This window comes from Emys orbicularis, chromosome 8 (assembly GCF_028017835.1).
Source record: "Emys orbicularis isolate rEmyOrb1 chromosome 8, rEmyOrb1.hap1, whole genome shotgun sequence".
In the NCBI taxonomy this organism is placed as follows: domain Eukaryota; kingdom Metazoa; phylum Chordata; order Testudines; family Emydidae; genus Emys; species Emys orbicularis.
Genome location: NC_088690.1, coordinates 18,846,910 through 18,869,692, shown reverse-complemented (window position 1 = coordinate 18,869,692; position 22,783 = coordinate 18,846,910). Strand labels below are relative to the sequence as shown.

At 39.5% G+C, this 22,783-nt stretch overlaps 1 protein-coding gene across 1 annotated transcript in view; it reads right to left on the bottom strand.

Annotated features, from left to right (window-relative positions):
- RAVER2 (ribonucleoprotein, PTB binding 2) overlaps positions 1–22,783 on the bottom strand; it is a 62,693-nt gene that overhangs the window by 7,874 nt on the left and 32,036 nt on the right. The window contains exons 4-9 of the mRNA XM_065409865.1: positions 15,379–15,570; positions 13,384–13,510; positions 9,518–9,603; positions 5,565–5,669; positions 5,257–5,368; positions 508–681 (exon numbers count right to left, since the gene is read on the bottom strand). Of these exons, the coding sequence (XP_065265937.1) occupies positions 508–681; positions 5,257–5,368; positions 5,565–5,669; positions 9,518–9,603; positions 13,384–13,510; positions 15,379–15,570 (796 nt within the window). The remainder of the gene's footprint in view (positions 1–507; positions 682–5,256; positions 5,369–5,564; positions 5,670–9,517; positions 9,604–13,383; positions 13,511–15,378; positions 15,571–22,783) is intronic.

Sequence of the window (22,783 nt, the reverse complement as noted above, 5' to 3'; positions counted from 1 at the left end):
ATACCAAGAGGGACTGCAGGATAGCACCCACTCACCTGGCACATGTAAATCTATTAAACAAGAAACGCTTTGTGCCAAAACCCAAAGAAAGATGGAGGAGAGAGGCACAAAAGTCAGAACCCGGAATGCACCAGATTAAGGCTTTAGGGGGCCACAGGATAGTTTATTTTAAATATATAGAAATAAACCATGAAAGAATTCCTACCAAATAGTCCACTAAGAGCACAAACATTTAAGAGCTGCCATCTGGATTTTCAAGGCACTGCATGTAATTCCCCGTTGTCAAATGTTGGAATCAAAAGGGAGGGAAAGTGGTAAAATCTACCGCAAGGCTGATCTTAGTGGCAAATAGAAATTTACAAGGGTTTCCTTAAAAGGCCTGTGCTATTTGCTCAGGTATTATGAAAGGGGCATCCCAGGCAGTAAACACAAGCCATGTTTTACCACATTCAGGACAGAAACATTGAAGAAGACAGGCAGGACCAAGCTTCCCCCATGGCCACTCACCTACAATTCTATGAAACTGATTGTGTAGAACTTGCCCATCTGATCCCAATGGATAATCCCTGCTCAATTTTTTCATCATCCGGGAATAGGGAAGATGTTTGGTTAACCTTCTGCTTCTATTGGCTAGCTGCTGAGAAGCCATGGTGTGCACACACAACACTTCAGGGGGAACACCTGTTGTACAGCACATTGTGCACAAGGATTACAAAATCACACTGCTACCAAGGCCTGAAGGTGCAGTTACACATAAGAAATGCTATGCACAAGCAATACAGAACAAATCCAATAGCCAGTCTGCAGGGTTCCTCAGCATATACTCCACCTGAAACCTTTTTGAAAAAACCTACTGATATACCAACTTTGCACTGCAATCCCATGAGTTCTCAAGTGAAGCAGAGTTAGGCCAGGTCCATGCATATCTGTGTGAGAGATTCTGCCAATAAACGCATACATGCCTCAGGAAGTGGAGTCAGTGATTTAGTAGCTGGCACTTTGCCTTCTGAGTTAGGACTGAAGCAAACTGCAGCATAGTATCACAAAGCACTGGATTGCTGGAAGCACCCTCTTACAAAAAACAAAGTGAGCAACAGCTGGCACTTCTCACAGGAGACAAGGGTGTTAACCCCGTTGTCCTGGCCAAATTCAAACTCAAATACTTATGTTCTGTGTATCTAATTTTCCCCTGCAGTTCCACTTGGATTGAGCTTTCGTCTTTATTTCCTGTCATAAACTGTTGCATAGTGTTGTAAAACGTGTATCAAGTTCCACTCTGAGGTGGTCATACTTCAGAGTGAATAAAGTGACCTCTATCTCAAATTTGTATCTGTTTGCTAAAGGGACACAGTAAATTTAAAAGAAAAAAAAAATCACCCTTTTCTCAGAGAACAATTTACCTCTGAGTTACAATACCCAAGATAACAGAGATTAGAGAAGAAAGTATTTCTATTTTGTTTAGTTTGTGCATTCACAACATCCATTTTTGTACAGTCTCTCCTGTGTAGTCAGTCATTGTCCTCAGTTGTTTGGGTGGGTCTTTCACACAGTAACGTGTAAAACACACAGAGGGACTCAGGGCAGGCATAGTACATGACACTATTTTTAATTCATTCAGTGGATTTTAAAGTTAATTCAATGGATTTTAAATTGACAGCGTCCCTTCAAAGCCCATAAATTAGCCTGTAAAGTGCTCTGTGTGTAGGACAATATGAGTATTACAGATATAGCTTTGACTTCATTCTTCCTTCCTAGCATTTAACACAAAACACCAGTTCTGCTACTGAAACTCCCAACTTGCTGAACAGCTGAGCAACAAATCAGAGTTGCAGAGGAGAGCATCAATCAAGTATAAAAACAATAGTCTTTACCAATATTTTGTATGGAATGGCCATTGGCTGCACCTTACTAGAGATAAAAATGAAACTCAGACTCCTCTGAAGATGGCACATCCTGGAACCTAAAGGGCAATAATTCTGCATTGTGGTTGGTAATGACATGTGAAATAGAGCCAATTCCAGGATCTGTACTAGCGGTAACCACGTCACCAAGTGCAGTGCACTTTCGGATATTAACATGCAACATATGGCAATTGAGTTGTTACAATGTTTGTGCAATGTAAGTTGTCATTAATTTTGATTGTATCCACATTATGCAATTACAAATGGGAACAGAGGTGATCTGTGCAACGGGGAGTGGAAGGGAATGTGTCCAAGAGACAATCATCTCTAAAGCCAAGCTGGACTATCCTCCACTAATCCCACTAGATCCTGCTCTTGCAGAGTATATCTATAATAGACCCATAAAATGCAGATATGTAGTTTCTGAAAGTATCTGTCAAGAGAATTATTTTGAGCAGTTTTCAAGTTACAAACAAAATTTCAGAAACAAGAAAAATTTATTATACCACTATGAAGAAAAGAATGACTAATGCTAACAACTCATCTTCTTAATACCTTCCTTAAAAAAGATAGAGAAATAAAATTCCATTAAAAGGCAAAGCTGCTAATTATGTTTATAGTCATAATTAACCTGTATATACAGTAGAACCTCAGGCCAGGTCTACACTACCGCGGTAGTTCGACAGCTGGCAATCGAACTTCCGGGTTCGATTTATCGCGTCTGGTCTGGACGCGATAAATCGATCCCGGAAGCGCTCGCCGTCGACTGCGGTACTCCAGCTCGGCGAGAGGAGTACCGCGGAGTCGACGGGGAGCCTGCCTGCCGCGTGTGGACCGCGTCTGAACCGCGGTAAGTTTGAACTAAGGTATGTCGACTTCAGCTACGTTATTCACGTAGCTGAAGTTGCGTACCTTAGTTCGAATTTGGGGGTTAGTGTAGACCAGGCCTCAGAATTACGAACACCTCGGGGATGTAAGTTGTTCGGAACGCTGAACAAAATGTTATGGTTGTTCTTTCAAAAGTTTACAACTGAACATAGACTTAATACAGACTTAAAATGTTAACATGCAGAAGAAAAATGCTGCTTTTAACCCTCTTAATTTAAACGAAACAAGCACAGAAACAGTTTCCTTGCCTTCTCAAATCTTTTTTTAAGCTTTCCCTTTAATTTTTTTAGTAGTTTACGTTTAACACAGTACTGTAATGTATTTGCCCTTTTTTTTTTTTTTGGTCTCTGCTGCTGCCTGATTGTGTACTTCCGGTTCCAAATGAGGTGTGTAAGTTACACGTTTTCCTTCTCTTCTTTCACCCTACTAGGGGAGCAGGGCACTGGGGCTTTATAGAATCTTAAAGCCTACATCCCATTCCATTTTTCCTCAGTTTACATTTCAAGGCTCCACATCAGAACCATCGTCCTTGTGGCTGAGAACTGCATGGAACTGCATGTTCACCAGCACTTTGCTGGCTGCAGGAATCTCTAATGAATTACCAAAGCATTTTCCCCACCCTCCTTCCTGACAAGGGACAAAGCACCCTCACTTTACGGTATTCACAGGGAAGTGAAATCAAATGCAGAGTAGTAACTCTAGGCTTATCCAAATACATAGATTTATATGCAATGAAGAGCATTAGTCTTCACAAAGCCTTTAAACTCCTTGATGCCGTTGAACTACCTCTCCCAACTTGAGCGCTAATTCCTTTTCCATCAAGATGTAATGTCAACAACTTTAGAGGTTTAAAAAATTCCATGTAATGGACTTTTACTCAACTCCAGTTAAAACCTAATAGGATTCTGGTGGGCTGGATTCACAGCTGATTTCAGCAGAACAGCTACTTGTAAGAGAAGCTTTGTGATGTTGAGATGTATCAGGTGGGAACCTACAGGAATGAATACTAAAAACCTATTTCTGTCCTCATGTGAAGAGACAAGACATTAGGAAAATTCATTAAAAACAAGGAATATCAGTAAAATCAAGATATTTGATTTCTCCAAAATCAAAATGTCGAGGTCTACAAGCGTATTAAAAGTAGACGCCCTTAAAATGGAATAAAGTTAATTGTAGGACTAAAAGGCATGGACTAAGAGAGGCTACAGGTATTGAAAACCAAAGTAATATAAAGTAAAGCAAATGCCCTTTTTAACATGTCTAGTACATTGCATCAGAAAGGGGATATGGGCATAAGCAAAGAAAAGTGAATAAGATCTAGTCCCATTCATATATCCAAGAACATCAGTAAGAAAATAAGACACTAAAATGAAAACAGTGCTCCTTTCAGAAACTGAGAACTTCAGGCAAGAAATAGCATGCCAAATCACCTTAAGCAATTAAAGCAAATTCAGAACCCTAGCCAAATATATTGCTATGGGTTTATCTGACAGTTAAGAGTTGTAATAGGAGAGTGTTGATAGTGTGCTAATTTCACTCAACACAGGAAGATGAGACTGTCTTATATTAAATGTTAAAGCACCTAGCGTTAACTCTTAGAGTCATTTCGCACAAACAGAATAGACATCTAACTACCCTATTTAGGAATTAAAATAATGCGGTCATGAAAAAATGTGTCCATGATTTTAGAGGCTGCTGTTGAAAATTTGGCTCACATCAGGAAAAGCTCATTCCTAGCATAAAGGGGTTAATCAGCAAGTCTGTTCATGTTTAGCCTCTCCTTGGAATATGTGGCCCATTTCTGTTCACATTTTGCTATTCTGCTTACTCTTGGCTTCTTTCAGTTATATACCTGTTTGACTTAAGTGATAAACTTCATGGTCAGCCTGAACTGACACCAAGATGTAAGCAAGTGTGTGTGGGATATATGATACCATGCTAATTATTCTGAATTTGTCTGGATTTTGATGTTTAAGCCTGCAAAATTAACATGAGCAGACAGTAGCCTGCTGGAGATTTAGATACTCAAGTACATGCCTGGCAAATACAGACCATGGAAAACAAAAATATGGGAATCTTCTGGAAGAGAAGGCAATGAAGCCAAGGTGTCTGTGCCAGAATCCTCATCTATGTATGCTTTAGAAGCTAAATGAAAATATGCCCATTGTTTGCATTGCTGCTTTTTTCATAAAATATCTAAGTTTGTGTAACTGGGAAGCCTCGGAGTTTGTGCCAGGTAGTGAAAGCAGCCAACGCAAACCGATCAATACAGCAATAATCAACATAATTCTTTTGTTAAATGCTCCTGTATTTCACATTGTTGTTAGGCTTGGTGGCTTCCTTATTCTGTGGTGATAAGGTTAAAGTTATTGATTATCACTTTTGTTAAAAAAGTAGGAGTGAGTCAGCTGCATATTTTCAAACTGGACATTTCTGCTGGTACAGTATGAAACAAAATGTCATTTACATGTATGCGCTTCTCCATGGTTTCCCAGGTCTGCACTCACTGATGGTATTGGTCTTGTTCCCAATACCGTCCGAAGTAACATTGGTGGAGGCTCTCCAAGTAAGCCAGGTTTCTATAAAGAAGAACAAGTGGTATTGTAAATGACTACAGTCATCTTAGCTATTCCACAGGCTTTCACATACAGTTAATCTCTTCTACATATGCTAGATGGTTAAAGTTTTAATAGGCTAAAAAGTCCGATTTGTTTTAGAAAATAGTTAATAAAAAGGTACACAGGTAGATAACTAAAGTTAAAATGATGAACTTACACTGTTAGTTTGAATATTCTCAATTTTAATTAGTTGCTTCTGTGCCAGTTGTAGGTGGGAGAGGTTCTGTAGCAGTAAATTAGATGTATTCCCCAGAACAGAATTCTGTCAAATTGACACAAGAAGCATTAGTTAAAGAATACAAAAAAATTACACTTGTTGCAAGATTTCCAGCTGATGTGATATAGGCCAGATACTTTTAGCTTATGAATAAACATGACAAAGGGGAATGACAATATCTATGTTTATCTGAAGTCAGTGACTTCCCCTCCATAAAACCAAATCCTTGCTTCATTTGCAATCAAAGCTTTCAGAAGATTCTGAATTCCTTTTATCCTTCCTTTCCTCCAGTTTGATTTTCTGGGTGCTTTTTAGAGGATAAGTGTAGTTTATTGTATTGTGTTTTACAATGTTTTTATTTCTTACATGGCATCTGCTCCAAACATCTCACTGCTTTATTAGGTTATGTTGGGATAGTTAGGGGCTATTATATACTGCTTTACAGTCTCTAAACATTAATGCTACCTTCAGAAAGGATAACTACACATATATGATTCTTCCCTTTCTCATTGGTAAGTATCCTACCATAGAGCACTATTCCCAGAACATTCATAACGTGGCTAGTTATTCAGGCTATGTTCACACTGTGGCTCATAATGTTTTTTGAAATGGTTTTCATGCACAGTTACACTAAAACACTGTTGTAACACGGTTTTCATCCACAATCAAGACACTTAACAAACCATGTTGAGATGCCATACTAGAACTTTGCCTTGGGGATATTCTACAGTATGGTTTTTGGATTGCATGATGGTTTAAAAGAAATGGCTGTCCACACTGGAGCATCAAACCATGCTATACTTCAGGGGTTCTCAAACTGGGGGTCGGGACCCCTAAGGGGATTGTGTGGTTATTACATGAGGGGTTGTGAGCTGTCAGCCTCCACCCCAAACCCCGCTTTGCTTCCAGCATTTATAATGTTGTTAAATATATAAACAAGTGTTTTTAATTTATAAGAGAGGGGGGAGTCACACTCAGAGGCTTGCTATGTGAAAGGGGTCACCAGTACAAAAGTTTGAGAACCACTGCTATAATTTGTGCTAACTACATGACTGCTTGAAAACATTGAGTCAAACATCATTCTTGGAGAGCAAGAGGTTCTTGAACATGATTTGCCAGCCAAAACATATGTTTGCTCCAGGTCTCTATAAACCTTTTTCTGTAGCACTCTGGCATTTAAAGAACGCATTCTGTGAGGCAAGACTAGAAATATGGAATAAAAATTCCTCACTGTGTGAGTGCAGACAGATCACCACTAATGATTGAAAACTGAAGAAGCAGCTGAGCAGAGCAAGTAGGGCTTTGCATGCTTTATGGCTTTGCCAGAACTCTGCCTCACAAATGTTTCTAGACATTTATAGCCAGCACAGTTTGTGTCCCAAAGTGGCAGGGATGCAGATTCCTTAGGAACTAAACTCAGAACACGTAGAACACAGACATTCATGTCACAGAACAGTCCTCTGTGTTTTGGAAATTATTTACAATAATATCAACACACAAAACAAGGAAGCTCTAAGAACCTGCAAAAACAGAACTCTGCAAAACAAACAGGGGCCAAATCTGGATTAACTGCATCAATATGTTTGTGTATTGAGTCCGCACAGCTGTCCTAAGCATCTCAAGTAGAAATGACCTGCGTCTGATGTTGCCAGTACATCTTTATTTTTTATCATTTTATTTGTATTTTCTGAGTTACATCAAGAAAGAAAATGTACTGATTAAATGACAACTTTTAAGAAAATTGTTTGGCTGAATCTTCAAAACAGACTTTCTGGATTAATCACAGGAAGAGCTGTTAAACAGTTAGATCAGTCAGTTAACACATAACTCTAAATGTTCAAAATGTGTTATGGCGGCACACAATGTCTATCATTAAGAAATACCAAGAGTAGCTAAGTTAAAAAAAGTATTCAGTGATTCATCCAAACAACTGTTCAAATTCTCATCTGTCATGTCCTCCTAATTATCTATAATTTAATTATTCTATAAGCAATGTTTTGGCATCATATTTTTAAAAAGTGATTCCTCTCAATGTATCAGTTAACAAAATCTTGAACTGTCAAGTCCACGTAGCAAAAACAACATACGCAGGAAGGAATACAGAAATAAGCTGAACCAGTGTTCTTTTGACAAACCAACAAAAAGCTAGAAAGTAACACAGCTTCTTTTCCTGTACATGATAACACTGAATTCCAAGAAAGAAATAGTGACCAGATTCTCTGGCATTGAAGAGTACCCCAAAAAGATACATTACAGAATAAGGGTACACGAATGCCAATGAAAGGAACCTAGATAATTAAATTACTGTCAGTAATTCAGCTTACTGGGCCAGGTTTAGTGACTAATTAAAAGCAGGAGCTTCCATGGAAGAATATTAAATGCATGACCCTATCCAAAGCAATAGCACTAGCTTGTTTGGCTGTAGTATACTTAAGACAAAAAGCAGTGGATCATCATCAGTCACACTGCAACTATGTACAACATGCCTCCTTCCAACTGTGATTAAAAAGCATTTATGTTGCCTTCCAAGGAAGCACAAAATCTACAAGACCATAGAAAGAGCAGCAATAACTAAATATATCAGAGGAAAAGGTCATATATATACTTTAAAAATGCGAGCAAATAACACTCTTTGTGTTCAATAAACTTTACAGCATGCAGCTAATTTATTTTATTCTATGGTGTGCTGCAGATCTAAACAACATACCTAACATTTGAAAGGAATACATGCCTCTAGATAACGCATAATAGAAAAATGAGAGAAAGCAAAGTGTCTTTACTGTGAAGAAAATCTCTCCTATTTTAGTTCAATCTCTCTTAACAGACATGGAGCTATAGATCTTAAAAGTATAATAGAAATAGTAACGAATAAATAAGAATTGTTTTTATTTCGAGTAGGAATTTCAAAAGTACTGAATAGAGTAAGGAGCAAAAGCCTCATTTAAAAATCAATGGTATTAGAACTTCCTGACTTCTCTAGGTACTTTTGAAAACCCCACCCATATTTCCTAAGGGTAAAATTCACCCCTTGGCAGAGTCCACACTGTGGAAGCCCCTACAGTAGTCCTGATGTGGTAAGCAGAAGTGGAAACTGGGTGGCCTGTTGACCCAATAGATTGGTACAAAAGGGAGTACTGATTGTGGACAAAAGCTGTTACTCCAGCCCAGCCCTAGCCCCTGAGTTAGGGGGTAGATTCATCCCAAATCTCCCTACAAGATACCCCTATGAACTTTGGATTCTTTATATGAGCTTCCAGAATATCCCCTTTTACTACTGTTGGGCTCATAGTGGTTTGGAAGTCATAGGAGCCTTATAATACACCACAAGAACTCTGAGAACACTTCAGTAATACACAGTTTTGGTTTATTTTTAGCTAAAAACTAACACCTCAAAATTATTATTGTTGTTATTGTTGTTATCATTTATGTAGTACACTTTACAGGCTTTAAAAATAAACACAATGATAACACACTTCCAGCCTTGAATCAGACTTATTTTCCAAAAAGGCTTTGTTCTTGACTGAGCTACTTACAAAATGAATCAATGGTCCTTGTTACTCAACCTGTTACTTGGAAACAGATGTTCTTTCTAGAAACGATAAGTTCTCTCTACCACAAAACAATCAGGTAACAGCGAATCAAAAATTCAGAAAAAATAAAATGGTAATTTGCATACAGACAGTAAGCACTCCTCAATTTTGATTAGTCAAATCTCATATCTTATTTAAAAAGTCTCTTGAAATTACTTTGTATTTAACATACACTATATAAAGTCATTTTAACAAAAACATTTGATTTTAGTTGTCAATTCTTGAGATCTGTTACACGTTTTAATGCAAAATACTGCTTAAATACATAAATTGATATAAATTTTTTCACACTGATAAACATACCTGGTGTACTTTATTCAAATGGAAAAATCCTGGACTGACTGCTGTATTTATAAGATGAGGTAAACCAGCAGATACTCCAAGAACTGCTGGAGAAAACACAAGATAGGATCCTTGACAAATTTATAGAACTTTTAAAAGTTGGGCAAAGAATGATTTTTAACAGTTACATACACTTTACATATTTGCCTTTTTCTAAATATTTCTATAGGATTTAACATTTAATTAACTGACTAAAAATCAGGACAGTGAACCCTTTTAATACACATCTGGCTGAAGCTTATTATGCAGAGAGACTCTTATCCTGCAATTAATAGCACATAGGAAAACGGCTGTGTCTACCGGGAGCCCCACTGAAGTCAACAGGGTTCCTCAAAGGTGCACAGGTCTTCTCGTTCACTCTAAACTGCAGGACTGGGGCCTTAGTTCAAGTGCTTCGAAAGATACATAGTCATTGGACATACAATTTCTGTGTAGTCAATTGTAAACAGGTAATAATTTAACATGTCATCAATGGGCCCTTAGAAGTGAATGGCAAAACTCCCCTTGACTTCAGTGGGAGCACGATCAGGGTTTATATTAGGGACAGTCACACTAGACAGAAACTGAGTTAAAATAAAGACTAAATACAGATTCCTCAGCAGTGCTGCTTGCCATTTTACAATACTACAGAGTGCTCACAGTAACAGAAAGAGCCTCAGAAGTCTGAGGTAACAAATGATTATAGGCAATAAAAACATGGGGAATTTTTGGAAATTAGAAGATGAAATATTCAAAGTTACAAACAAAATTGTGAGATTTTTAAAAGAATTCAGGAGACTGTTAAAAATACGGTGAAGTTTGTAGTTTCGTGGTTAGAGCAGGGACTGGGTTATTGTTCTTATTTCATACATTTGTGGTTGCACCCATAACCTGCTGGGAGCTTTCCAAATATTCAAGCAGGGACAATCCCTGCTCCAAGGATCTCACAATCTGAAGACAGACAGACAAGCAGAGAGACGTTAAAGGAAGGGAAACAGCATTAGGAAAGTTACACACAAGTAAACTCTATTCACTCTGGAAGCAGCATGGGAGAAACAAGCCGTTAAGCGGCACTTAGATGTGGAGAGGGTAAGAATATTACATGTAGGTTCTATTCCTGGCTCTGCCACTGACTCCCTGTTGGACTCTGGGTGAGTTGCTTACCTTCCCATGACTCAGTTTGCCTATTTTTGCAATGAGTAATACAGTAATAACCATAGGCGTGTCCTGAGAGTGCTTTGGTCAAGTTATGAAGTGCAAAGAATTATTATCAAAGTATTGCATAAATAGCAGCTTATACCATCAACCTATGCGGTTCCGTCCCTTTAAATTGTGCTTCTGTGCTCCCTTAAAGAGTCTCACTTCGCTGCTGTTCTCCCTGGAGTGGTCCTCATCCAATGAGATCATGCCCTTTCTGCAGAGACCCACGGTGTACTTCCACACGCTCAGTTGTTCTTACACATCCCCTCCGTACAGACTTCTTTCAGGTGGAGTTATGGAAATAAAAGTGATTGCACAAAAAAGGGCCCCTCCTTACTAAACAGATTTGCTGCTTTATGTATTCAGGGTCACATATGCTTCCTTTAGTAAGTAAAATACTTTATCACCCCTTTTAGCACTGCAGAGACAATGCAGCTAAGATTCTTTTTAGCCTTACCAACAGAATTATTAAAAAAATTGATTACAAAATCTTTAGTATGGGTCATGATGTACACGTCAGACAGAATCCAGCTTCCCATAGTGAGTCTGCAAGGCTGTCACAATTTGAAAAGCCATCCTTTTAAATGTAACTTGAGCAAATTTAATACAGAAGCCAGTGCGAGGCACATATAAAACCATACAGTGACATTTTTACAGCCAACCTTCTGAAAACAACCACACTCAAAGCTGTCTTGCACTTCCCCATCTTCACAGATACCTCTTAATGCATTACTGCTCTCTCATAAAAAGCCACATATACACTTATTCACAACTATAGAGAGCCACACATGTGCTCCTTGAAATACAGGTAAAATTCTGATTATCCAAACTCAATTATGCAAAATTCAGAAATGCCACCAAGAGTGGAATTTTGTTTTTCCCAAAAATCTCAATTTTCTGAATTTCCAGGAACCATTGAAAAATTAGGGTTCATCTGCACAGAGGGCAAGATACTCATCTCCATTCTGGCCATGTTATGACAGGTAAAAGGGCTGAAGCAATGTAAAAGGATCCTAAAAGCCCTTTATCCAGCAGCAAGAGGACTGTCCCCAAGCAGGAATTGATGAAGAAAGCCATAGACTGCCTCTCAAAGACCCACTCATAGGAGGTGTGCACTATGGAGCCGTCCTGGGAGCAGGAGAGTTGTGCTGGGTACAGGCCCACAGCACACAGTACTGTGGCCCACAGAGCAGCCCAGGGAAGCTTCTCTAACTTGAGGTATGTCTACACTGCAAAAAAAGGTGTGTTTTAACCCAAGTTAGTGAACACAGGTTAGCTAACCTCAGTTAAGAACACGTTTTTTTTGCAGTGTAGACATACCCATAGAGAGGCCCTGAGGGCTGTCTAAGTTAAACTAGAGGCCTCTCCATCCCCCAGAGCAACCCAGGATTGGAAGGGTGCTAAAGTGGCTTAAAGCCACCTCAACCTCATCCCTCCCAACTGTCTTAAAGGCACTGCATAGATTCTCACCCACACCCATAATATTTATAGCACAGCCATTCATTCTTTAGGCAGGTCTATGCTACAGCCTTAGCTGATATAACTTACGTCGCTCAGGGGTGTGAACCCCCCCTACTCCTCAAGTGACACAAGTTTTACGCTGTCCACATCAGCGCTATGTCGGCGGGAGACGCGCTTCCGCTTCTCGCCAAAGTGGAATGATTATGCCGACGGGAGAGCGCTCTCTCACTGGTGAAGACGTGCTGCAGCTGCGCCGATGTAGTGTAGACTTGCCCTGAGTCTTCCCTCACTGATCTCTTCAGACTGACTGTTCCCATTCTTATTGCTAACACTTTAATTCTTTGAAACATGATACGTTACTTTTAATTTATTGTCCATTCAAATTAGAAGGAAAGTTCCTTTGGAAGAAGGACATTGTTTAACAGCGTGCTTGTAAAATGCTATATACATCTATGGTAACATACAAGAAAGAAATAATTTCAAAACAGTATGAACTAGAGAGGGACTTGAGTTGCAAGTTCAGATCTGGAACCAGATCCCCAAAGTCTGAGGGTGTTTGGATGAAAGGTTTTGTTTTATACCAATTTCTAATATAAATATACATAGATTGCAGAGTTAGCATGAGGGTGTTTACAAGGAGCAATGATATTTAAATTCACTGTTTGCAGTGGTATAGCCATGTTGGTCCCAAGATATGAGAGACACAAAGCAGGTGAGATAATATATCTTTTATTGGAGCAACTTCTGTTGCTGAGAGAGACACGCTTTTGAACTACACCTCTACAGAGGTATTAATTGCCCACTTCATCAGGAATGGTGTCTTGCAATGTGTTAAATCCTAATGTTTCACAATCTTTTCTACCTTGTATTTAGCTGTGACACTCTGATTACCTCTCCCAGACCTGAAGAAGAGCCCTGTAGCTTGAAAACTTGTCTCTTTGACCAACAGAAGTTGGTCTAATAAAAGATATTACCTCACCCAGTTTGTGTCTCATTTAAATTAACTGTCATGAGAATTTGTTGTCCATTTGTTTTCTGTCACTTTTGTGAAGAGGAGTATCTCGAGCAATTATAAACATATGTATTTTAAAAGGTTGCTCCTGATTTTTTTTTTTTAAGCTAAAGCTTGTTGTATCACTAACCACACGGAATTCTTTTCTTATTTATCTATTTTTAAAAAGGCTTACCATGTTTACGAGCACGTCTACACAACTGGGGCTGCAGTAACATTTGTAACATGGCTGGGTTATTTAAACTCTTCATAATCTGCACTGGATTTGGTTCTGGAAGCAATCCTTTTCTGTTGTTTCTCATCTGGAATTAATAGAAATACAGAAACATTACACTCAGGATTAAACAAAAGCATATTCTGTTGCCATGTTACCTCAAACAAATTTGCTGGTGCAAACCCTTTATTTATAAAACAAATAGGTTTAGATCCATAGCTGGATATTATTTCCTTGATCTCCATGTGTCACACACCGGAGTTCAAAGATCAGTGTTCCTGCAATTTCCTTTCACCAAATATATGTAATTAACCCTTTCACTGTAAAGCTCATTAGTAACATATTCCAGCATTTCCTTTACACTGAAATTATCATGGTTGCTGCATTTCTCTCCTTCCCCTTTAGGTTTCTAGATAGGAAACAATAAGAAAAGTATAAAACTAACAGGCATAACAGCACCTCAATATTCTCATTACTTCTCTCTCAACCTTTTAAACCAGGGGTTCTTAAACTTCATTGCACCGCGACTCCCTTCTGACAACAAAAATTATTACATGACCCCAAGAGGGGGAACCGAAGCCTGACCCCAGCTGCCCCAGGTGGCAGGGCCAAAGCCTGAGCCCCACTGTCCCAGGCGGTGGGAGAGAGGGGGGAAAACCAAAGCTCAAGGGCTTCAGCCCCAGGAAGGGGGCCTGTAACCTGAGCCCTGCCACCCAGGACTGAAGCCCTGAGTCAACAAATCTGAGTCAGTCCTGGCGACCCCATTAAAATGGGGTCGCAACCCACTTTGGGGTCCTGACCCACAGTTTGAGAACCGCTGTTTTAAACCATTCATTCACAGACTGAAATTATAATGTAATGTTTGTAGGATCAAAAAGGTTTCAAATACACGTTCTCGTCATGTAAATATTTCAGTATGAAATAGAAGCTCAAAAAATGTGCCCCACAGCACCCCCTGCCCCCAACTTGTCACCCTACCCCCTCACAACACAAAACACACACACTCATAACACCCACGGGGCAATTTTTTTCCTGGAAAAGACACATTTTCCCCACAACTCTGGAAATGGAAAGGAGATGTAGTCCACCGTTAAGACCAATAAAATATGCCATCTTTAATAACACTAAACTCAGCTGCTCTTCTACAGAGTTGAGGTGAATAACTCTATAGAAAAGCAGCTGAGTTTACTCAGAGCTATCCAAAGTAATGAGAATATTCTGCTACAACCTTCAAGACAGCTTCATGTACCACTTACCTTCACATCCAATTTTCTAAGAAATAATTTGATATGACATGCAGGGCATAAAAGCTTCATTCTACACCAAGCATGAAACGAAGTCATTCCCACTACCCTGACATTTATTTTTAAATTACATTTACTTGTCTCATTTTAAACCAACCTATAGCTGTTAAAAAGCACTCTCTCTTAGTTTAGTTTTGAACTGAAACAATCTCTTACCCCTGATCCCTGCTGTTCATGTCCTTGTCTTAACTAGGAAGAAGGTTGAGTTTGCCGGCTAGCTAACATGAGCTAGCCAACTCCAACCTAAACTCAACCACTTTTCTTGTGTAGATGCAGAGTAACACTTTGAACAGACTGAGTTATAACCTAAGCTCTTGGTTAGAGAAACCATCTTTTCATTTGTAAACAGAGCAATTTTGATGTGTAGTCACTGTGAGGAAATAAACATGGAACTCCACAATGTCATTTTAAAGAGTCACTTGTCAGAACAGAACTACAATTTAAGTATTAACATTTCACTGAGCCGAATAGCTTTCTTCTGTTCAAAAAAGAATTTTCACTTGGCTGAGTAATAATCTTATTAAAATACTAAGCTGATTATAAAAGCACTTATGGGATTCTCTTCCAATGGATTTTATAAATTCTTATATATGTACAACATATCATATAAACATTTAAAGTGTTTTCTCTTTGAAAATGGAAGGTCTCTTACCATACGTTGTGCTGCTATAAATGCAGCTAATGTGCTTCGTCCTGGTGCTCCAGGAGCACAGTACGACACCTGGACTCTCTTTCCTCTGATAGTCATACCATCTGTGACTTCTTGCACTTCCTCAGCTTGCTCTGCAGTCTCATACTCAATCACTGCAAAGCCACCAATAGAACAGCCTTCGTCCTCAGCAAACTGAAATGGCATTTCACAGTACACTGAACACACTACAAACATTCAGCAATTATTTTAAAGCATTTTCCTCTCTCCCTGCATTGAGCATGAATTACCTGTGCAAAATCTTTAACATTCCTAAGACAAAACTACCTTTTAATAGCATACTTAGGAGGTACACATTCCTGTCTCATGCATGTTAAATATAATATGTAAATAATATTTTGCAGATGACTACCATGTTGTGCCTACTTGACTATCCATTGCCTTTACAGCTAATCTCATGAAGAACCTCAGCTATGAAATATATTTGACTGTTATTTTATAGAGTATAAAGATACAGAATGAAATTTTGAATGTAAAGTTTTAGCACATCACTATTTTTACATTCACTTTTATTTTCCATGGTAAGAAAATTATAATTTCTTTGATATTTGGTTTAAACAGACTTTTAAGAACTACGGATTAGTTGGTTTGCAAGGCCACATGAAAAACAGAAGTATGGAAGCTAATGAAAGAACACATAACAATGCAGATTACTGAGATCTCATGCATTTTTTTGAGAGAATGGAAGTTGTGGTTGAATAGTGCTCAAGAAAATATACCAGATACATCAATCTGCTATCTGCTTAGTATATCTTAGTGGATTGGAAAAAGGCAGGGATTACTTGTTTGACACTGTTTCATCCTTAGTTCATAGTGTTTTACATCACAGTTAATGGATTTTTTTTTTAAAAAGAGAAAAGTTGAAATTGCACCATATCCTTAGGCAGAAGTGTCCATTCCCAAAATGACTGGAATTGATCTAAGAGACACAAGATGGGTGAGGATATCTTTTATTGGACCAACTTCTGTTGGTGAGAGAGACAAGTTTTCGAGCCAAACAGAGCTCTTCCATAGGTCTGGAAAAGGTACTTCCAGTATCACAGCAAAATGCAAGGAGGAACAGACTGTTTAGCATAAGTAGTTGTGGAGAAAGTGGATAAGGAAAAGTTATTTACTTAGTCCCATAATACAAGAACTAGGGGTCACCAAATGAAATTAATAGGCAGCAGGTTTAAAACAAATAAAAAGAAGTTCTTCTTCACGCAGCACACAGTCAACTTGTGGAACTCCTTACCTGAGGAGGTTGTGAAGGCTAGGACTATAACAGCGTTTAAAAGAGAACTGGATAAATTCATGGTGGTTAAGTCCATTAATGGCTATTAGCCAGGATGGGTAAGGAATGGTGTCCCTAGCCTCTGTTTGTCAGAGGGTGGAGATGGATGGCAGGAGAAAGATCACTTGATCATTGCCTGTTAGGTTCACTCCCTCTGGGGCACCTGGCATTGGCCACTGTCGGTAGACAAGATACTGGGCTAGATGGACCTTTGGTCTGACCCGGTACGGCCGTTCTTATGTACATATTGTAAAGGACCATTCAAGGTACAGTGGCCCTGTCATAACTATAAAGGGAAGGGTAACAGCTCTCCTGTGTACAGTACTAAAATCCCTCCTGGCCAGAGACTCCAAAATCCTTTTACCTGTAAAGGGTTAAGAAGCTCGGGTAACCTGGCTGACACCTGACCAAAAGGACCAATAAGGGGACAAGATACTTTCAAATCTTGGGGGGGGGGAAGGCTTTTGTGTGTGCTCTTTGTTTTAAGGGGTTGTTCGCTCTTGGGACTGAGAGGGACCAGACATCAATCCAGGTTCTCCCCATCTTTCTAAACAAGTCTCTCATATTTCAAACTTGTAAGTAAAAAAGCCAGGCAAGGCGTCTTAGTTTTACTTTGTTTTCTCAACTTGTAAATGTACCTTTTACTAGAGTGTTTATCTTTGTTTGCTGTACTTTGAACCTAAGACAGAGGGGGGTCCTCTGAGCTCTTTAAGTTTGATTACCCTGTAAAGTTATTTTCCATACTGATTTTACAGAGATGATTTTTACCTTTTTCTTTAATTAAAGCCTTCTTTTTAAGAACCTGATTAATTTCTCCTTGTTTTAAGATCCAAGGGGGTTTGGATCTGTATTCACCAGGAGTTGGTGAAAGGAAGGAGGGGGGAAGGGTCAATTTCTCCTTGTTTAAGATCCAAGGAGTTTGGATCTGTATTCACCAGGGAATTGGTGAGAGGTTTCTAAAAGCTTCCCAGGGTAGGGAATGGTGGCAGCGGACCAGAACTAAGCTGGTAGTTAAGCTTAGAAGTCCTCATGCAGGCCCCCACTCTTGTACCCTAAAGTTCAAAGTGGGGATACAGCCCTGACAGGCCCATTAACACTTCTGCAGTCACAGGACAAAAAGAGGTGGGTTACAAATTGTTGTAATAAGATAAATCCAGAGTCCAGAAGTTGGTCCAATAAAAGGTATTACCTCACCCACCTTTTCTCTCTAATATCCTGGGACTGACATGGCTACAACTACAGTTAATACAACAATGAAATTGATATAAAGTTATATCAATATATATAGATGAGAGTCCTGATGTGGAAAAGGGACAGCCCCCTTTAAATCTGATTAGAAAAACAACATCTAATTCTCAGCTGTTTAGTCTTGAAAGTAATAAGGCCTATAACAGGAATTTGTTTACAGCCCCTTAATGATTCTGAAGTAGAGGAAGATAGGTTAGCACTAACAGCTTCTATATAGCATCTTAGAATTAACCTTCAAAAACTCTTATAAGAAAAGAGGTCTGGGAAAATTCAAGGACTCATCTACGATGGGTTTGATTTTACACCAAGGTAGCTGCACCGGTACAAATCATTAGTATAGATATGCTGTACTTTAGTAAAAAATGGCTTACACCAATGCAGCTTACTTTGGCTTCAAACCTGGGCAAAGAAAACTGCTTCAACCTGCAAAGATGCAGCTGCCAGTATTTGTGTAAATATATAAGGAAATTAAACTTTCCAAATAAGAAAATGCTAGGAAAAATCCCTCAAAACTAACACCAGTGAATACTTTCTAGGGAAAACTGAAAGGTGAAGCAGAAAAAGATAGGGCAGTTGCCTTGTTCTCTCTAATGCAAGCAAAAAAGTGGTTAGATAATAACATTTTTGTAGGTGAACACACAGGGAACATGGGTATTTTTAGGAACTGTGTATAAACATCTGGAGTCAGCTTTTACTGAAAGAACAATCTGTATTTCCAACACATAAGGAGGCAATGGAAAAAGAATGCCTTAAAGAAGAGTAAAGATAAGGATAAAAGGAAAGAAATACAGAAAAAGAAAAGAGTTCCCAAGCAGAATTCTCCACTGTCTTCAAGACACATTAGATGTACATGATGAAATATGTCAGTTAGAAGCAGAACTAATATATCCCTGAAGAGGGGTAATACACGACTATGTAAAAGAAGCCATAGTAAAAGAAATCAGGATTCTTTCTCAGATACACCTCTTCTTAGCCAAAATTCAGAACTAGTACTCCATCCTTATTCTCCTTTTACACTGTCAACCATGCTCCTCTTGAAATTTTCTCCTCCTTTGGCTTTGCTGATTTCGTCCTTTCCGGGTTCTCTGAGCACCTCTTTAATTGCTCCTTCAGCATGTCCTTTGGATGATCTTCCTCATCCCCCCTCTAACTTTCTGTGGGGGTTTCATAGGGCTCCATCCTTAGTTTCCTTCTCTATACACACCTTATATATGGGTAATCTCATCTGCAAACACAAATTCAATTACTATCTCTACACTGACTACTCACAGCTCTACCTCTTTAATCCAGACCTGTCTCCTTCTGTTCAAACTAAAATCTCACCCTCTCTCTAACATCTCCTTGTGGATGTCTAGTCATCAGCTCAAGCTCAACATGGCTAAAACAGAGCTTTTAATCTTCTCCCCCAATCCCCACTACCTCCTTTCTTAATCACTGTGGACAACACTGCCATCCTGCCTGTCACTCACACCTGTAATCTGCCACATGGACCTTTCTCTAGGACCTCACATCCAGGCTGTCTAAAACTTGCCATTTCTTTCTGCATCAAATCTCTAAGACATGGCCTGTCCTGTCCATTCACACCACTAAAACTCTTATCCAGGCTCTCATCGTCGCATCTCAGTTACTGCAACATCCTTCTCTCTGACCTTGACAAATGCAATCTTGCCCCTCTAATATCCATTCCAAACGCTGCTGCAAAGCTCATTTTCCTAGCCCGTCACTTTGACTGTGTCCTCCTCTCTGCATTCTTCCTTTGGGGTCCTCCTTCCCTATTGGATCAAACGTAAGCTACCTCTCTTCACTTCAAGGCCCTTGATGGCCAACCCCTGCCCTGGCTATCATCTCCAGGCTTGTCTATGGGAGTGTAAACTGTAGAGGGCGCCAAAGCAATGCCTCTATCTGCCCTGTATAGATGAGGTTGGAGCGAACTAAAAGGTATGTGGTTGCATTAACATAGTCCTGTTTGAAAGAGGACAACGTTAATTCAAGCTATGACCTTTTAGTTCGTGCCAGCAGTGTCCCCACAGGGCAGTTAGAGCACAAAACTTTGATGTGTGATTAAAGGTGCAAGAAAAATGCACTTTTTAACTACCTCAAACTGCATAGTCAACATGGTTTTATGGAAAATAAGTCTTGTCAAACAAACCTGATTTCATTCTTTCATGAGATTACAAGTTTGATTGATAAAGGCAACTGCGCAGATGTAACTTACTTCACTTTTGTAAGACATTTGACTTAGTACTGCATGACATTCTGATTAAAAAATTAGCATTATACAATATCATCAAAGCACAAATTAAATGGATTAAGAACTAGCTAACTAACAGATCTCAAAAAGTAGGTGTCCATGAGGAATCATCATTGAATGGTGGTGTTTCTATTGGCATTCTGCAGGGATTGGTCCTAGGTTCAATGTTGTTGAACACTTCCAACAATGATCAGGAAGTAAATATATAATCACTGGTGAGAAAATTTGCAGATGACACAAAGACTGGTGGAATGGTAAATGAAGATGAAGATAAGGCAGTCAGGCAGAGCTATCTAGATTGCTCAGCAACCAGAAGTCATTCAAACAAAATACAGCCAAATGCAAAATTACAGAACTAGGAACAAGGAATGCAGGCCATATCTACAGAACAAGCACCATATCCTGGAAAGCAGTGACTCCGAAAAGGATTCAGGGGTAATAGTGGACAAGTAATTGAACATGAGCTCCCATTGTGATGACATGGCAAAGAGAGCTAATGTGATCTCTGAAGGTCTAAACAGGGGATCAGTGAGTACGAGTAGGGAGGTGATTTTTCCTCTGTATACAGCATTGGTGAGACCGGTACTGAAACACTGCCAGAGGATTCAGGGGGCCTGGGGTCTTCGGCGGCAGGGGTCCCCCGCCGCCAAATTGCCGCCGAAGACCCGGCACTTCGGCGGCGGGTCCCAGGGCGGAAGGACCCCCTGCCGCGGGTCTTCAGGGCACTTCGGCAGTGGGTCCCGGGGCGGAAGGACCCCCCGCCGCCGAAGACCCGGAGCGGAAGAACTCTCGTGGGGGCCCCTGCGGGGCCCGGGGCAAATTGCCCCACTTGCCCCGGGCAGCCCTGAACACCGTGTATAGCTCTGTCCACATTTTAAAACCGATATTGAAAAATTGGACAGGGTGCAAAAAAGAGCCACAAAAATTATCCTAGAGCGGGAGACTTAATAACTCTCTCTCTTTAGCTTATCAAAAAGAAGAGTGAGAAGTGAATTGATTACAGCGTACCAGAACCTTCACATGGAGAAAAACAGCAGGTACTAAAGGGTCTTTAATCTACTGAGAAAAGCAAAACAAGAACCAATGGCTGGAAGCTGAAACCAAACAAATTCATATTAGAAGTTAGGTACAATTTTTTAACAGTGATAGTGATGAACCACTGGAGCAAACTACCAAGGAAAGCGATGGATTCTCCATCTCTTGATGTCTTCAAATCAAGACTGGATGCCTTTAGCCAAACACAAGTTATTGGGCTCAAAACAGAGGAACTGGGTGAAATGTAATGGCCTTTGATATATAGGAGGTGAGACTAGATGCTTTAATGGTCCCTTCTATCTTTATACTCTAGGAATCACTCTACCCACTAAGAATCCATCACCACCAAGAATACTAAAAATCCAAATCTTTGAGCAGCTTTCCAAGAGATACTTAAAAATAAACAACCACCCACAACCACCCATGACTTCAATAAAAGGTTTCATTCTGTTTCCCCTCCTAGTTACACTGGTCTGAGGTGCTTAATAAACAATGTTAGGTCATGGACCAGTGACCAGCTTAGGGTCCAATATCTTGGCAACCAACAGTGCTAGGAAGAAAGCCTTTATACAATTGGAGAGCTGTAAGACTCACTTTTCCAATAGATATAGCACTTATTTCTTGTGCTGGCACATCAGAAATTATTAGGTCCTGAACACGTAACTTTATGACTTATGGAAAAACTATTGTAGAGGTTTCTAAGATGTAGTAAATGTATTTTAATCTCTCTAAGTGCTCTATAGTTAGACTCAAGATATTAATAAACTGGATTTATGATTGAGGAATACAAAAAATATTACCAATAAGAATTATTTACAAAGTTCTCTAAAACATTGCTGAAATAATGCTTCCATAAAATACATGGAGAAGGAATGTATAATAAACGTTTTATTGGCACTCAGCTGGGATGACCTCCTGCATAACTCCCCAGTGACTTATGCTGGTCATTCCAAACTCATGGCAATAAAACATTTATACCACATCATATATTATGATGTATATGTGACGTGTCATTCCACATTCTTTATGAAAATATGCTTATGATATGAATATGACACAACTGAGATATACTTTATGCAAGATGGCTCATGTGAGATCATTAGAAAGGTTATGATTTACTGAATATGATTATCCTATTTGTATGCATGTATCATTTCTGCATCTGAAATTAGGAATATTGACTGTGTATCTATATTTCAACTATGTTATTTTGGGTGACGCCCCCTGCTAACACTTAAGGTTCATCAATGAAAAAGCTGATGGCCCATCAGCAAGAGACAATGGACTGTAAAAGAACTTAGTCTTCCTGTGAACCTGTGGGTCAGCCTGTGAAGAATGGCTACAGGGGCCCTACAGAGGCATCTGACCATGTCACCTGATACTGGAATCCATCTTGAATTCTGTACTTTTCCACGAGAAGCTGGGGCTGGGGGGGGAAACGTCAAACTAGGAAAAAAGGACTCACGGCTTATGCAAATCCTATTTAAGGGTAGGAAGTGAGATAATCCAGGAGGTTAGTTCTCCCCTGTTACCTCACCCAA